The sequence below is a fragment of the Carassius carassius genome, chromosome 5 (genome assembly GCF_963082965.1).
Source record: "Carassius carassius chromosome 5, fCarCar2.1, whole genome shotgun sequence".
Classification (NCBI taxonomy): Eukaryota; Metazoa; Chordata; class Actinopteri; order Cypriniformes; family Cyprinidae; genus Carassius; species Carassius carassius.
The window spans coordinates 35582038-35600319 of record NC_081759.1 but is presented as its reverse complement, the minus strand read 5'-3'; the positions used below and the strand labels follow the sequence as shown (position 1 = coordinate 35600319).

Here is an 18282-nt window from a genome sequence, read left to right as displayed (position 1 = left end):
TTTCAGTTCGATTCATTTAATTATTTATTTACTAGTTATGGCAAAACTGAATTTTCTGCATCATTGCAGTGTTCGGTGTCACATGATCGTTCAGAAATCATTCTAATATGCTGATTTGATGCTTAAGAAAAATGATAATTTCCGTTCTAATAATTTCTAAAATTATGTTGACAACAGCTGCCCCTCTTTAATATTCATGTGTAAACTGTGATCTGTTTTTCATGATTTCAGGATGAATCAAAACTTCAAAAGAACTGACATCTTTTGTAACTTTGTAATAGTTAAATAAATCCTTACCAAGTTAATGTATTTCTTTAAAAAAAAGAAAGAAAAGAAAACAACAACAACAAATCCCTGACTTTTAAATATACAAAACAGAAACATTTTTCAATGTTTCATCATTTTCATCATCAAAGGTGGTCAAATATCTACACACACACACACACACACACACACACACACTCTCCCTAACTTCAAGACACTTTTTTCTCTTTCTCTGAAGTTCAATAGTCATTCACAAAGGCTGTTTATGGAGCGTGTGATAGCGCTACTGCAACAGAGAGTTCAGTTTCAGCCAGCAGAACTAAAACTTTCTGGCCTTCAGACCTTTAACATTCCCTGCTAAAAGAAGCCACATCCATTCAGACCTGACAGAGCAGCATATCACCACCTTGTCTCTCCTGTTTGCCCATCTGTCTGTCTGTTTCCATCTAGAGAAAATAATTACACTCAATATTACCACTCAGCTGTCCCCACTATGGCATAAGCACATACAAACACTCTCCAAACACTCAATTTTACTGACAAAAAGCAGACCGGACGAGTGAGTGGTGGGTGAGAGAGACTTAAATGGATTCCCACACTCCCACCATCTCTCTTCCCATAGATCTGAGCTTTATCTTAAGCAGCCACTTCAGCAGAACTTCCACACGGCCTTGTATTTGTGTTAATATAGGGGTGGATGAAAGATCGGGTTGACTAGGATGAGAGAAACCCTGTGAGCGAAGCGATGAGGGGGTATTCAGATGCAAGAGAAGAAGAATGTCAAACGGCACTGATCTCACTATGAGAGAGTCCTAGATCAAAACACACCCAGATTCTCTATCACTAGCCAGTCAAAATACATGTGTGAGTCAAACCGGAGGGTCAGGTCAGACTATTATAAAACTACAAGACAGTGTGGTTAGCAGAGATTGACCATAAAGGTAAATAAAAATTCAATAATTATAGGACATGGTAAACGACTTAGTATCTTAGTATCTAAAGTATCTTTTCCAAATGTATGATACGGGGTACTAAAATATATACATTTTGATATTTTTCAGCCTTTAATTTTGGACTTGAAAGGGTGTTTTGGTAAGTATATTGTTATAAAATGTTTTATTTCACAATAACTAAAATAATACAGTTTTGCCTAATATGCCTAATATGCCAATGCCTAATAACCCACTTAAAAGCTGCAATATTAATTAAAAAGCACGAGATCATAATACCAAATGACTGCACAGAGGAAAATAATATCTTAGTCCAACTCAGCAAATTTCATTTTATCAGCTGCCTAGCAGCCAGTCTCTCAACTCATAAAGCTTTTAAGAAAACAGGGCCGTTAGGCCTTTCAAACTAACTTATGGATGCCTTTAAGCTTTATGAATACAAATGACTTCACCCAGTGGCCAGATAATGAGACAGTTTGGGCACAAGGAAAATGAAATCATGCTGTCTCTGCAGGAAAATGTCTTTTCCATATATTGTGTGCAGGGTTGTTGGGTTATCATAATTAAGGAAGACTTGATATATGCCGTTCTAAGCTACTGGATGTCTGAGCAATGTGGGTAAAGGAGCTTTTATCTGAAAATTTGACGTGACTCACTGAGGGTGTCAGACTTTGTGGTTGTGGTTTGATAGACTACTAGCCTATAAAAGCTCTAGAAAGAGCTGAACCAGATGACCTCCGAGAAAGAAGTTGCACTGTAAGGTTGGTGCTGTTCCTGATGGTTTCTGGTGGAGTAATCTCTTCAAAAGGTCTAGCACTGAAGTGGATGTTTCACAATACACTTTGCAGACCTTTTTGCACTTAACTAGCTCATTATTCTCTGCACAAGCAAGTCACGCACCTGACCATCTCTATTCTTCGCCTCCATGGTGGAATGGCACAAGCAACCCTCTAGATAAAAGGGTCACCTTTTTATGGAAGAAAAGCATGTTTAAAAGAAGAGCTGGGTGTGGTGCCAATTTCATGGGAGATGAGACTACAGGCTGGCACTAGTGCCATGTGAAAGAGATCAGCAGACTGATGTGGGAGAGGGAGATAACAGTCACCCTCACAAAACAAACACCGAAAGAGCTCAGGAAAAGATTTTGGATTTGGATAAGGGAGGGCAGTGCAGTAAACTTGAACAAACATGCTTCGCACGATAAAATATAAAGAAGAGAATGAAATCATGAATAAATGAGAATGTACAGTTTAAGTATGCTCAACTGAACACATGTAAATAAAATAAAGTCTAAAATAAAATGCAAATGTGCAGAGAAAACCAAGGAATAATTTTATATACACTATCATTCAAAAGTTTAAAATCAGTAAGATTTTTGTAAAGAAATTAATACTTTTATTCAGCAAGGACTAAATAAATCGATCGAAATTGAACATATAGACTTTTACATTGCTAGCACTGTAATGTTTCAATTTGAACTTTATATTCATTGAAGAATCTTAAACAAATCTATCATGGTTTCGACAAAAATATTAAGCAGCATAACTGTTTTCAACATTGATAATATTAAGAATTGTAAACTTGAGCCCTAAATCAGCATATTATTATGATTTGTGAAGATGACTGGAGTCATGCCTAAATCCATTGGCATTACAATTGTAGAATTCCAAGAATCTAAAATCATGTCACAAACCAAATTAATCTACACAGCTCTAATGATAGTGTAAAGGGGCTAGACCCTATCATTCACACACTCAAAGGTTCACCACTGACACTTTTACATTTTGGGTCTAGTGGGAAAAAAATGAGAAACACAGCCCCAAACAACATAGCATTCCCATAACACTCAAACCTCTTAAAGAAATATCTGCCATACAAACCACAACTATATATGTACTCTACATACACCAGAAAAATGTATTTCTGTTTTTTTTTTTTATGGAAGCCTAGCCCAAAAGAGCAAGTGGCTGTTATGACAGTGTTCAGTTATATTTGGGCTTGTTTGGACCACCTGTCGTAGTTACAAATAGCAGTTTGTGGCAAAAAATAAATAAATAAATAAAAAACTGAGTTCAGTTTTACTCAGTCTCTGACCATAAATAGACTGCTTTTTCCAATATTGTGCCTTTAAGACTACCATGTCGCAGTCGATATGAATTAAAACTGAATTATTTTTGCAGGATCATGGGACCTTGAAGACTAGAGTAATGATTGCTGAAATTTCTACTTTGCTATCAAAGATAAAAAAATGTATAAACATTAAACATCAAAAATAAAAAATAACAGTACATAATAGTTCTGCAGGCACAAATTCATGTGGACCGGATTACATGCCAATAGCATTGATGTAATAATAGACATTTAAATGTAGGTTGTCATATGTTACTGTTTTTGACTGTCTGACAGATTCAATGTTTTCGGAATGAGCTATTTTTACAGCTTAGTTTCGTTTCATGGTCTTACTACATTAGAGTTTTGGGTTCTAAAACATACAGTATGTTTTTATAGTGAAAAATCAATTTTTTATGAAAATACCCTTCTAAATAATAGCATGGTGTCCGTTTACCCCTCTGTAATGTGGAGAAAATATGATCGCTGACGTGAATACACTAACCTCCCCTTCCTCACAACAAACTGAAAGCTCCATCTTTCGTTATTGCTTTTCCTCTCTCTCCACCTTTCTTTCTCTCCAAGTGCCCTACAATCACCATTTTTCACCAGAGACTCAGAGTGAACTGCAATCTAAACCCTTTAGGAGCCTCTGCCAAAGTGAACACAATGTCAACCTTGACAATGAGTTAGAGTGTTAGGGAAAAGGAGAAAGTGAGAGAGCTGATTGACTTATTGCGGCACTGATACCTGGCAGCAGTCGTAGGAAATGTGTATTTTTGGATTTCCCCAGCCTTTCACTCGCTTATCCTTCATCGTGCTCTTTCTCTGTGATGACAGAGAGGGAAAAGATACTGTGATGCAGAGAAAAAGAGACGGGGAGCCTTTATCACACTGTCTTGCCATCTGGAACTAAAACCGATCGTTTATACGGGATTTACAGGACCTTGCGGCATGTAACAAACTCATCTTTATAAAAACAATTTGAAAAGTCCTTTTGTTTATGCAGTTTTTAAACATTATAACTTGGCCTTTTATAACTTGGTTTATCCAAAAGGACAAGCAGGAACAGAACTACCATCAAATGACGGATACTATTGTCCGGCCAGCTTGATACTCCAAACTCTGGCATGGGAAAAGCTGAGCTGTTCAAAGCCTCAACATCAGCTCTATAAATACAACAAGAGTTCAAAACCAGCATGTCACTGACTCCAGCTAGACTGATTAAGGTCCAGAAAGACTTGACTCTTCTGCAGCACACACTCACATTGCCTTCTACTTCAGGTGTGTGAGAGGCAGTTTTTAAGACAGACGAGTTGGAACACGTCCAGACCAAATAACAGACCCAGACATCAGTGCTGAATAACACTGCCTCTACTCTGCTGTCCTATCCAGTGACATCTCAGGCAACCCTTAGCAAGCCTTCTCATTGGCTGCTGGGAGTCCAGATCCCTCCGCACACATTATGTCCCAACACACAGTCTATTAAAGTGATTAACTACCATTACTGTCTGTCTCCAAAAAAGAATGGCAGCTGCAATAGCGAGTGAGTGTGTGTTAAAAGAGAAGCTAATTTCAAACTGTAGCTTTTCAAGTTACTACTTTACATCAAAGTAACTACAGTCAAACTTAAAAAATAATATATTTAATATACATTTATTTCATACTAAGTATAGTTCAAATCTATTAATATATTTACTGACATATCATTTGAGACTTACTAATGTAATTTTTATGTATTTATTAAACTTCATTTGTAGTACTACTTGTGCACAATACACATTTCTTAATCTTAAACCTAAAAATGTTTTTGAATGTCACTGCTAATGAGAATTGTATGATCTTTCAATAATATCGGTCTTTAAATCCAAGATATTTAAAGTGTACCTGAAGTATACATGCAATAGTTTTACTTTAGCACAATCAAATATACTTCAGTATATCTTTAGTTAGACTTCATGACTACTTACACAAAGTTAAAGTGAATTTAGTACAAAATTAGTTGTTCCAGTTTAGAAAACTTTAGGTATACCAGTTTAATATACCAAAAGTACAGTTGCAAGGTATTTTAATTAAGTATATAATATGTAAATATATTTGTAAGCATTAAATACATGTTTAAAATTTATTTTAGTATATTTATTTTTCACTAGGGACAAGCTAGGACAAATGGCTATTTAAATATGAATTACCATTCAAAATATTATTTTTTATGTTTATGCATGTGAAGTTATTTGTAAATATCCTGTGTGCCTTTTACAATTTTAGAATGACATGAGGGCAACTACAGTGAATGGTAAGTTCTCTTTAAATTTCCTGCTGCATTGCATGATGGATTTTTTTTTCCGACACCGATTTGCTCTGTTAAGATAAAGTCAGCACTGTGCACACTCCTGGCCAAAACCACAGGCAGAAAACTCTAATGCACACAGCATACTGCAACTCCATCATCCTTGTGAGCACCAGCACCTCCATCATCTCTAAATGCAATAATGCTGTCGCTAAAACCCCAACACAACAGATTAACATTAACAGTCACTTACGCCTGACTTTATCATTTGTACTGACACATATACTGTTCTACTATCCTACTAGTAAAAAAAAAAAAGAAATTCACGCCGGGTTCTGAAAAAGTGCTTTTCTAAGTACATTCAAAACTGTTCACCCAGGCATTTATATGTGATGTGGCAAGACACAAAAGCTTACTTATAATAATGTACTCTATTCATTTAAGCATATAATGTCACTCAGCATACAATATATGAGGAGTGTAAATTTACTTTGAGAGCTCTGTCAAATAACATTTGGAGGAAAATATAACATTTCCTTTCATATTCTATACTTTTTGTGAATGAGGGTAAATTCAAACATAATCTTTAAGCAGAAAACAAAGATACAATCTGACAGCCCTCAATGCACAACTGGGAATCACTGCAGTTTATTGTAACAGAACACCCCCTGCGGTCACCCGGTTTCTTCTTAATCCTTTTATCCAATAGGTTTCTACAACACTGCCGCGGAGCGTGGCTCTAATAAGCATGAGTTTATGTAAAGCGCATCCAAAACCAGCCTCAATAATCACAACCATCTTTACACCACCACGCAAGCACACATAGATCCAGACGCATACAGTATGTACACACCAACACACACTTACAAATGTTTGCAAATGAAATCAAAGAAACACTGGTTTTTATGTCTTTGCTTAATCAGCGAGTCAGGATTAAATGAGCTCTTCGCAACCACAAAATAATTTGAATATGTGAATGACATCATAACTGCTCGCCGCAGATGAAGACTTCTGTGGTTGTCTGTCAGTCTCAGACGACCACAGGAGTTAGAAAGGGAGGTGGGAAATGAGAGACAAAGAAACTGTGTTTTTCTCAGGTTTTCCAATCTTCTTTCTAATATAAAACACTGCAATGCCATTTCATGTGGCAGAGTGCATAGTTAAGTTTTACAGGGCCATATAAAAATACAACAATAAAACCAAAACACAACGACCCAACAAGATGTGATGTATGCGTACCAACAAACCTTTGTTTCAATGCATTTAACAATTGAAAAGAAATAAATGGTAGAACATTTTAAGGCTGAGAATTCTTGCAGGTGTTTTTTTATGATGCCAAGGCCCCCAATATATGACGATCCCTTTACGAGTGAATCCCCTTAAAAAATAAAAGTCCTCCTATGTTTATATTAAGATATTAAGCATGATATTACACAGATGGTTTTGTGCCTTTCACAAGATGTACTATTTTATTGTTTTCATCTTCAGACAGATGTTTCTTCCTCATATTGCAAGAAAACAGTGACTTCCTGAATAATGTGAAACAACCTCTTCAAGCAGGTTTTACATTTACCTATGAAGACCTGACAAACTATTTAACAAACCTGTCTGAGATTTATACAAATTATATAAAAAGAATTACTAAATAATAAATAAATAAATAATCTACTATATTATTAAATATATAATATTATTAAAAGATTTTTTTCACTAAATTAAATATCATTAACAGTGTCACTGTACCAAAGCAACTTTCTACCAAAAAGTACTGTTACATTTATACACCTTAATTCAGTAAAAAATTATTTGTGCAGCACTTTCACAACAAATAGTTCAAAAGTAGTTTTACAGAAAAAAAACTCCTTTAAATTCCATGTAATTGAGTTAAAGAAGACAGTTGTAATGAGAAAAAAAGAAGGTCAATAATCTTCACATAACTGTTAATTTCTAACTGCTAAAAACTAGAACTGTAAATAGAATAAAATAAACTGTATATAAAATATTGTTAAACAACTAATAAAATGTATATTTTAAATTAAACAAGATTGTCAAATCATTAATTTACCCCATTTTTCTAGATTCCCTATTCAACCACTCCAAGCACGTAGAAGCGTCCGCCATCTAAATAACAGGGAATCGACTGTACCTAAACCTATATCTCTATGGTTGTACCTGAATGAATGCTCATGTGACATGCGTATTTGGTTGTGTAGTGTGGACAGAGATCGTTTCTGAAACTCAATGAAAATGCCAGTGTAGACGAGGATCGTTTTCTTTTTAAAATGTTGTTTAAAAAAAAAAAAGCACTAGTGTAAACAGGGCCTTAGAAAAAGAAGAGCGCTAGTAAACTACATTACACTGCAGGTCTTGATGCCCAATTCTGATTTGTTGCCTACATCCGTTTTTTTGGTTGTCCGTTTACACATTCTTTCAATTGTGACCCATATCCTATTCATGTGTTTACACTTGCCATACCATCTGAAACATCGCCCGTGTTTTATATATATACTGTATGTTTTATCTTTGCTATTATAAATAAGAACAGATGCAAAAAAACAGTAGAACAAATAGCCTAGAAAGAAACAAATAATGCATTACCTTTATCATTTTATATCTAAACTAAAGCATTCATGCAGTGCTTTAAGTGGGCCGGTACGCACTGGTAACTCAGTACCGCCACTTCCAAATATAGCTCTTGAGCGTACCGCCACCTATCCGTGCGCCCAGAACGTGCTTTTAGCATACCGGTACGCTCATTTGGACATCTGTTTTAATAGAGGTTCTAATCTTTTGCCTGGCTGCCGCTTTTCAGAGCGCCCTTCACAGTGCAAGCTTCCTAATTCATCCCACCGAGAGCAGAGACTACTTTACCCATACACCCTTGAGTTTTACAAGTGAAAAGCGCATGCGCCGTTTTAGCCGCTGTCAGTAACAACTCAACGTGGCCGCCCTGAGAGGATGTGTGAAACGCGCACACTAGGCTCGGTAAAAATTCAAATACAGTGAACAACACATAATATGCTCTCCTGACTTCAGACTCTGAGTACTTAAAGAACACGGTCAGAATCAGATGACTCGCTGACTAACACCCCACCAAGTCAGAATGACATCGCTGCAGGTCAGACGCAAGCTAATGAAGTAATGCAGTAGCTCTTTCAGGTAGGGTGACCAGACGTCCCGAAAAATTCAAGACAGTCCCGAAATCTAAACTGTTGTCCCGAATCTGGCCCTAATTGTCCCGAAAATTATACTAAAGCAAAATCTTGAGTAGTTATTGTCTGATAAACATTAAAAACTGTCTGCGGAGGTTGAGTTGTCCTGCAACCAGCCCCTGCCGGCTGCTCATTGGCTGCAGCATCTTTTTTCTAAGTTCTAAAAAAATACCGTAGGCGGCTAGGCGCGAATTTGGATATTCATTTATCTAATTAATCTATATGCACAAAGACAATACAACCTTTTTGTCCCCTTTTTGTTTTAAAGCTTGATGAAGAGAGCGCTGCGCTGCAGCTGTGAGGGGGACAGTGATGCACGCGTACAGTGATTGACAGTTCGCGGCACTGTGTACAAAAAATACGTTTAAGCTCATTAGTGTTACAGAAAGGTCTGATTTACGCACTGTTACAACAGTGATTGTTTTTTTTTCTTTTTACAATGACATTTGAGTTCATGATTTTAATGTTGTTGTTTCTTTTTGCAGACTAAAGAGTAATGACAGACGGTTGATCTTTGAATAAAAATGTGTTTAGTTAAGGTTTGAAATTCATTATCTTTTATTATAGGCTACGAAGTCTAATATCATAAGCCCCCCATCCCGTCACCCAAGACCGCAGACACCCCCCTTACCCCCCACTCCCCCCAGCCCTAAGGGTATTTTTTCAAAATCCTTTTGCACATTTTATTTATGTTCAGTAGCTCTTTCTAGCTCAAGCAAATCCACAAACTAATTTTTTTTTTATAAGGTCGTCTGTTGACTGCTGTATATAAAACCCCTTCAATATAGTTGTTGTTACCTCAGGGGATGAGGGGAGTCATCAAAAAAAAAAAATATATATATATACTCTGTTATAGCCTCTATATATATATATATATATATATATATATATATATATATATATATATATATATATATATATATATATATATATATATATATATATATATATATATATATATATATATATATATAAAGGCTATAACAGAGTACCGGCACCTCTTTTGGGCCACTTAAATTCATGTAAAAATAACTTAAGTGTGTTCATTACAAATAAATTGATTATTAAAACTACAAAAGCTGTTCAGTGAGGTGCAGCGAGTGATTCCCTCTTTTCTTTTATTGTTAGATTAACATTATGATAATGATATGGACGTCCTATACTGTAATGCAGGGATCTAATATAATTTTACACATCAGATGTTTTCCCCAAACAGTTCCCCAGGCATTCACTTAAGACAGAGTAGATTATGTTTGTGTGAATTCTGAAATACTGTAATTCTGTATATGTGTGTATTTATCGGGATCGCGGGTTCGTCAGAAGCGCTGTTATATGCACGCACTTCGGATGGCAGTCAGTGCAAGAAGCAAACAAAGAAAAGGTAATCCTCTCAGAAAGTGTACAAATAAAGCTGAGAATTGTCTTTTTTTTTTTTTGGCTGTAGCTCAAAATAGCCTGTGCGAATTTAAACTCATTTTGCCAGCACGGGACACATATGATGTCATTAATCCACGGAAAAGTATTAAATTGTTGCAGTTTAAATGACGTACAGAACGAAATGCCTCAGAAAATTTGATATGCCTGTTCACATGACAGTCGCATTGGCACATATCTGATTTCTATCCGATTTATTTCCACATATGAATGAGGCCTGAAACCGATCTTGAAATATCTGAATGCATGCATTTTTTTCCAATTTACACTGTCATAGAGCAGATCTGACCAAAAATCAGAATTGGGTGACATTCAACTGGCAGTGTAAACGAGGCCTAAGGCAAATATTTGAAATTGCAACCTCAGGGTGAAGAAAAACAGAATCTCTCCTCTATAAATATGTACTTTCCTTCCTTATACTCAATTCATTTGTTTCTTTCCATCTCCAGACCTTCACTTCCTTCATTGGGGCCCTGTCCAATGCAACACTTCCTGTTCGAGTTTATGTGATGGGATGTAGAATGATGGGCTGTTAAAGCTGAAGTTTCTTGGTTTACACGGAGACGAACAAGCATACATAGATTTCACACTCATTTCAGCAGGTGGGTTATGTCATCCTGCAGACTGATTGGGGCCTTGGGAAGAAATGGACAGCTCTGAGCAGAGAAAGGAAAACAAGGGAATAATTACAGTACATCACGAATATACAATATACATAACAGGCAGCAAGAATTTAGAATAACAAACAGCTCACACAACTTACAAAGTTGTTTACTGTAACACAGATGGAAGATATGGGGTGAATGAGAGAATAAGACTTCATAGGCCACTGCTGGGCAATTTGTAATGTGAATTAAGAATGTGTTCATAATGTGGGTGCATCTCGGTTCTTGAGTTGTGTGAAAGGTGCTAAATACGTAAAATGCATATGTTATTATTATTATTTGCACAAAGTCAAAGTGTGTCTTCGGAATGTTTGTTTATAATGTGTTTAGAATGTCCGTTCAAAGTGTGTCTTTAGAATGTTCATTCACAGTATGTTCAGAATGTTCATTCAAAATGTTTATTCAAACTGCGTTTTCAGATTATTCATTCATTCAGTGTGTTTTAGAATATTAATTCAAAGTGTGTGTTCATAATACTCATTCAGTATGTTAGTTGATGCTCACAAAGTACAAATACACACAGACACACAACAGCTGCACAATGCACTTCTTGACACCTCATATCTCCCACACACGCTCACACACATGCAGTGCCTCGCTTGAGGAGCATAAACACACCGCAGCTACACAAAGCTGGCTGGCAAAAACAAAGACAGGCATGAGGCTCTGCCTGAGGGTTTGGCCCTTTCCCAAGTCATTAAGGACAACTTAAATCATGACTGTATGAAGAGTGTTCTTAAAAAAGAGCCAAAAAACCAGTCCCAGCTGACTGCCTCCATAGTGAGTGTGTGTAACTAACAAATGTTTGAAGCATTAGAGCTTAGAATGGAACCCCCCAATAAGCCGAAGTGAGCTGTGAAAACACAGATTACATTTCTGTGGCTATAAAGCACCAGTCGCATGCCTGCGAGCCGAGCTGGTAATTAGTGCATCAAAAGCGCACAGCCTCACTTTGACCGAGGGGCGGAGTTTGATACAAGGCCCTTCGCACTTCTGAGACAAGCGTGTTAATTCAACACGTCCTCCCACAGGACAAATACACAAGCTGTTCACTTCCTCTCCATCACTCACTGACTGACTGTCAGTCAATTTCTTTTACTTCACACACACACACACACACACACACACACACACACACACACACACGCACACACACACACACACACACACACACCCACACTTGAGTAGGGTAAAGAGTTAATGTGTATAAATATAAACATCTCAGAATTAATCCTCATCATTTATTGAAATAAAACACCAAAGGTCTGTGGAGAAATCTTCTTCTAAAAACACTGAGACACTGATGGGAGAAATAATGATTTAACAAGTGTTAGGATATTACATTTACTAACAACATAATCTCTGAAGCTCTGTTGAAATAATAAACTGAACTGAAAACAGATATGGCTGAACAAAATGTTGACATAAAGCCTTGATAGACATTATTTTGTTTTTACAGGATAATACATGATGTAATTTGTTGAGTGCATTTTAATCTTTTGGTTTTTTTAGTGATCAAGTTTTTTTTTATTTTGCTTGCAGTTCCAATGAATTCTTTACAGATGAGACATACATAACAGGATATATCCATTAAAGCTTGCTTACAATTACAGTTCAGTGTTATCTAACAAAACATTTATCCAAAGAGACGAGATGAGAAAGTAAAAAATTCAGGGGTAGAAAAAGGAGGAGAAAAGTAGCAAGTGGTTTACGGTTGGATGTCCGTTGGATACAGTTGTTGGATGTCTGTGACTGAATGCTGTGAGCGCTTCAATCTGTGAGCACCTTACAATAACTGCCTCATCTGAAAAACTTACACAGAGCACTGTATGTAAAAACAGACAGCAAAACTATATCACATCTGCTCATACAACAATGGACCTCAGGTGTTTACTAAATAGCTACATATCAAGATTTTCAGTGTGTGTGTGTGTGTGTGTGTGTGTGTGTGTGTGTGTGTGTGTGTGTGTGTGTGTGTGTGTGTGTGTGTGTGTGTGTGTGAATGTGTAATCAAGGGTGGGACACTGATCTTAATGAAAAAGCTTGACATTTACTTCAAATATATTTTTGTGTCTTATCGGTGATGTAATGTTTTTACTAGTTCGGATGACACCGGTGAGAGAGGGAGAACTAATGAGCAAAGAACAAGAGATAACAAGTATGAGAGCAAAGACGTGTTTGGGCTGAAACTGAATGAAAACAAATCTTTGGTATCTCTAATCAACAATCAACTCTTTAAAGGAGGCCTGTTCAGTTAATATCCCAATGGAAAATAAACTGCAGATCAAACAGAGAACTACCAATTGTTAAGCACAAAAAAAAAAAAAAAAAAACACTGATGTTTTACACACCAATGAAACATTATACAGTATCACAGAACTGCTATCTGCAGATAGTAGTTTTTGTTCACTAAGGAGTTGTTCTGTTAGGCTTATATTAATAGCTCTGCTTTAAAGTGGAAATGATGTATAAGAGATATTGTTTGCCAGAAGCAGCATATTTCTCTTTCCTCATTCCACACATCAGAACACAACTAACTGATCTTAAAAAAACACAGATTCACTGCGCTGAGATGCCATTACACTTTACATTTCAAACTACAACCCATACTGTGTGTGCATGGAAATTACCTTGAGCCACAAACAGAGAAAGACAGTCTTATAAAACAAGATGATATGGGGGAAGTCTGGCCAGTACATCTCACCATATATATAAGAGAATAAAGCTCATTCTCCACGGTCTGATATACCAGACACTAATAAATGTTCCTGCACTGCACACAACATGCTTTCTAGATTCTGTTCCTAGCTACAGTGTATTGCATTAGTGACGTGCGCATGTCTTGAGGGTGCTAAAGCCCACTGTAAACTGTGGTTTCAGGGACACAGAAAGAGACAGAACGGAGCTGTCAGTTCCACTCAGGGGTGTCTGTGATCAGAGTTTGTCTCACATGGTACTGATAAGACATTAATGTTCACAGGCCTCACAGTGTACCACTTAAGGCGGTATCCTCTCTCCATTTCATCATCCCTCTCATATGATGAACTGCTTTAACTTAATTCACCCACTTTATCTATCATTTCATGGATGTCTGCTGCCTTTGGGGTATGTAATTGGGTGAAAAGAGAACCGATTAGAATTCGGTTGGCGGTGTGGGTGTGGGTTTGTCTGTGCTGTTTCATCTCCAGATAAAAGTAAACTCATTTTAAAAATAAGGAACTATTAATGCAATAATCAAGTTTGGATTTGCCATCTTGGATCAAACTGATTCGTTAACCAGATCAACTCAGTTCACACAGTAACTTGTATAGAGTGCATCTATGAGATAAATAGCACTAATAAATGGTCAGTGTTGTATTTTTTTTTTATCAATCTGATAGCAGAAATAGTTTAACCAAAATCTCTTAAGACTTTCAATTTATTTAGAGATGTACGATTTGTGTCCTTGTTACAAAGTTATTATACATTTAAGTACTTAAGAGTTATATTAATTAACTACATGAACTTACTATGGTTAGGGTTTGGCTTAGGGTTACTTCCATGAAATTATGCATAATTTATTGCTATTATAATAGTAAGTACATGTGTAACAAGGACACCTTAAAATAAAGTGTTACCAAATTTTGAGGGTTCAGCTTTAAATGGAGGGGCAACAATAACTCCGGTACAAATATCGGTAACACTTAAAGCCTTTATGTATAATGGATTATAAAGGATGATTATAGGGTATAATGCATCATAATTATTCATAATGTGCATTGTAATACATTATAACTTGTCGTAAATAATTATACTGAATTTAAAATGCATAGTGTAACAATGAATTTATAAGTATTATAATGTATTAACTGTGGTTACAACTTACAATTATTTATGAGATTGTACAATGCATTACAAGACATTATAAATGCATGAGGGTAAGTAAATGATGACAGAATTTTAATTTTGGGTGAATTATCCATTTTAGTAATTATTTAAATAGAATGCATCTGAGCAGTCACTGAATAAATATAAGTTCATCATTGCTTTCAAGGATGGAGTCTGCATTAAACAACATAAAAAAAAATATAAAACAATATTTGTATATAAATAAACCATTAAATAAAGTCCTAACTGAAATCTGAAATATAGCTTTGCAACACATGCCTTTTGTTTTCCAAAGCAAAAATCATAAATCATACGTGGAGCAGCATGAGAGTAAATTATGCAAAAAATTCATTTTTGAGTGAACTAAACTTCTGAAAATGTATTAAAGTGTACATGCTACTGTTAACTTACCTAGAGAAGAAAAATAGCTCTAGATGAACAAAGTCTTTGGCTGTAGGCTAAAGAAACACCACTTTGCCACACAGAAAAGTAAGTTAGCATACAGTTACTACTTGAGATTTTAGCATACGCATACGCACACACATTCACAACCACATGACAGAAACAGTACACCATTAAGATCCCTCAAAGCAATTTACAAGACACATTAAAGCCAAACCTGTCTATAAAAGTAAATTAAAGTTCAGTCAAATGAAGACTTGCCACCCTGGCAATGCCTGCCACATTAAATCATTTAGCAGTATTAAAAGTGTCCAAACCCAACTTAAAAACTATTAGTGGGTCAGTGGGTACAGCTGGTTCAAACAACAGCTTAGAAAGCCCAATTTTGGCCAGATCACACAAGACCTGGTTAATTTGGGAGAGGATAGGAGACTCTCATGACTGCTGGCTGGTCCTTACAGTTACTCCCAGAACGACTCACAATGAGGCTCTGGCTGACACGCAGAGAATGCAGCCAAACACACACACAGTCAAAGAGCAAAGCAGCCAGAAACAGCACACAAACAGCTGAGACACGCGCTCACATTAAATCACACACTTGCTCACACACACGTCTCACAATAGCCATCCATCCTGTTTCTCTTCTTTTGTCTTCTCCACTATTTGCTCTCCTGACAGTGGGACATGATTTACAAACAGAGACAGTGGAGCGAACAAGAAGAAGTCAAAGTCAAAGTGAGACGTGAACTGTGGTCAGGGCAGGACATTAGCTGTGCGGTACCCCCCTTTGTGAGCCTGTATAAACATTAAATAACAAATATGCTTACATCGTAGACCCCAAACACTTGTGTATCATTTCCCATTCCTAGATCATGTCTAGTTCTGCACTATGAGCATGCTGGGGAATATCTATTAGGAGTAGCCATGCTACAGTGTTTTTTTGTTTAGTTTTTTTGCCATGTGACAGCAGTTCAGTTGTCTCCAAAATAGTGTAGCTTTTTCCAGCAACATTTTCCAACGAGTATCATGATGAAATGCTATATAGATGCTTTTTGTCATAGTGTGTCGTGCCTACAGCCAAGTAAAAGAGGAAATATATTCTCTCTCAAGTAGTATTGGGAAGTCAGATTCATTTTCCGTTTTTTCAGGCGATTTATTTTAATACACCTATTACAAATACACAGTCCCTATGCATTTCATGTTTAAAAAAATAATTGATATTAAAATATTTAGTCAGATTTAGTCAAATGCTGCTTTCAAATTGGAATGTTTCTATTAGTTTAAGTTAAATGCTTTCACCATAATTAAGATTCATATCGTTTTGGGCCAAAAAACTAAAAATGTTTCATAATCTGATAGTCTTACCTTCTGAAAAAATTTTTTTTTAAAGAGCAGCTTGAATGTAGTTTGACTACTTTATACGTTTTTTAATTTGGTAGGTTTCCCAAAACTGACAAAAAGACATGCACAGTAAAGAGATTACTTCTTAATAAATAAGTTATGTTTTGGGATGCAACTAACGTCACCAGTCAGTCTTACCTTCCTCACACTGAGGTCCTCTGTATCCAGGACAACATTTCCATTCTAGAGAGGTGATGGTGCGGTACACGACTTTGTAGGATGGCCGGACCACAGTGCGATAACTGCAACACACAAACACACACAAACTCACATAAAATTTACGTTTGTTATTTTATTTTTACAGTAAAATCCCACTATAGAGATTAGAGCTGAAACAACGAATCGATTTAATCGATTAAAATCGATTATTAAAATAGTTGTCAACTAATTTAGTCATCGATTCGTTGCTAAATAACTTATTTGCCGTAAGCGGCTAATTTCGGGCATATTTCAAATCTGCGGTGACCAAAGTGTGGCAGTAATGAGCCACCGGAGGTTTTACTCAGCCAGTACAACAGGAGAAGTAGCGAATAGCCAATAGCTGGCCTCGTTTTATGTCACGTGCTTCCCAAAACAGCGTCTCTGCAGCATTCAGCGGGATGTGGGAGTACTTTACTTTGAGCCTTCAAAAAAGAAGATTAACCTGTACTACTGAACTGTTTAAGGGGCCGTTCACATATCGCGTCTTTTGCGCGCTCATGTTCGTTATTTCCAATGTAGGCGCGCAGTATGCGCGCTCATAATGGAAGCGACGCGGTCGCGACGTGTCCATTTTACCAGGCGCGTCCGCACCGCATCGAGTTAAAAACATTTCAACTTTTCAGAATTCGGCAAGCGCACCGCGGGTCATGTGACAAGAACTAAATAATCAGCTTCATCCTTTCCCGTAACAATGTTTAAAGCTCAGCCAAGATGAAGGAACAGCTGATCATAGCTGTATATGGATTTCCATTTTGAAATAAATTTAGTAGCAGAGCTACTGCTAGCGATTTTTAGAGCTGCAAATCCATTTATCCTTTGCTGAAATTTCCGCGTCTTTAAGGAGAGAGCACGTCATGGTTGCTTAGCAAAGGCAGACGCATCAGGAGCGCTTCTGCCCGAGCGCTTGGGAAAGGAGCAGAAAGCGGCGCGCCTAGCGTTTTCCACGCGTTTTTAGGCGCGATATGTGAACGGCCCATAAGACTTTTATTTGTGCAGATTCTCCAGTACAATGTTGTTTGCAAATGTTTAGTCGTAAAAGCTGATAACATTGCTTTTTAACAGTTAACATTTAAAGCTTTACAAATATGTTATGTGATCAGTTTGTCGTTTACCAGTTCATAATTCAGTCGTGCAGCCTAATTATGACTGAATGAGAGGGGTAAATGTTTAAAGATATTTGAAATGCACTTTTTTTCTAAGTATTCACTGCTCTTTTTCACACAGCAGGTTTTTTGTGTGTGTCCGATTTTTTTTTTCTGGACAACCTTCTGATGGATTTTACTTTAAATTGTGAGTTCCATTCAGGTTTCATGCCATTGGCACTTTATTCGAAGGATTGTTTACAATTTCACAGCATAAGATATAAAGCTGTTTCCCAGTAAATAATAAAATACAACGCACTGCAATCCTATTCTGTTTTATTCTTATTCTTCGTGAAAATATGTTCTGAAAGATTCCTTAATAAGCTTCGTTCGGGATGTTAAACT

At 36.6% G+C, this 18282-nt stretch overlaps 1 protein-coding gene across 5 annotated transcripts in view; it reads right to left on the bottom strand.

Annotated features, from left to right (window-relative positions):
• The window catches only part of emid1 (EMI domain containing 1), a 66019-nt gene that overhangs the window by 34821 nt on the left and 12916 nt on the right, over positions 1 to 18282 (bottom strand). For all 5 annotated transcript variants that reach the window (XM_059550951.1, XM_059550949.1, XM_059550948.1 and 2 more), the window contains exon 3: positions 16733 to 16836. In XM_059550951.1, the coding sequence (XP_059406934.1) occupies positions 16733 to 16836 (104 nt within the window). The remainder of the gene's footprint in view (positions 1 to 16732; positions 16837 to 18282) is intronic.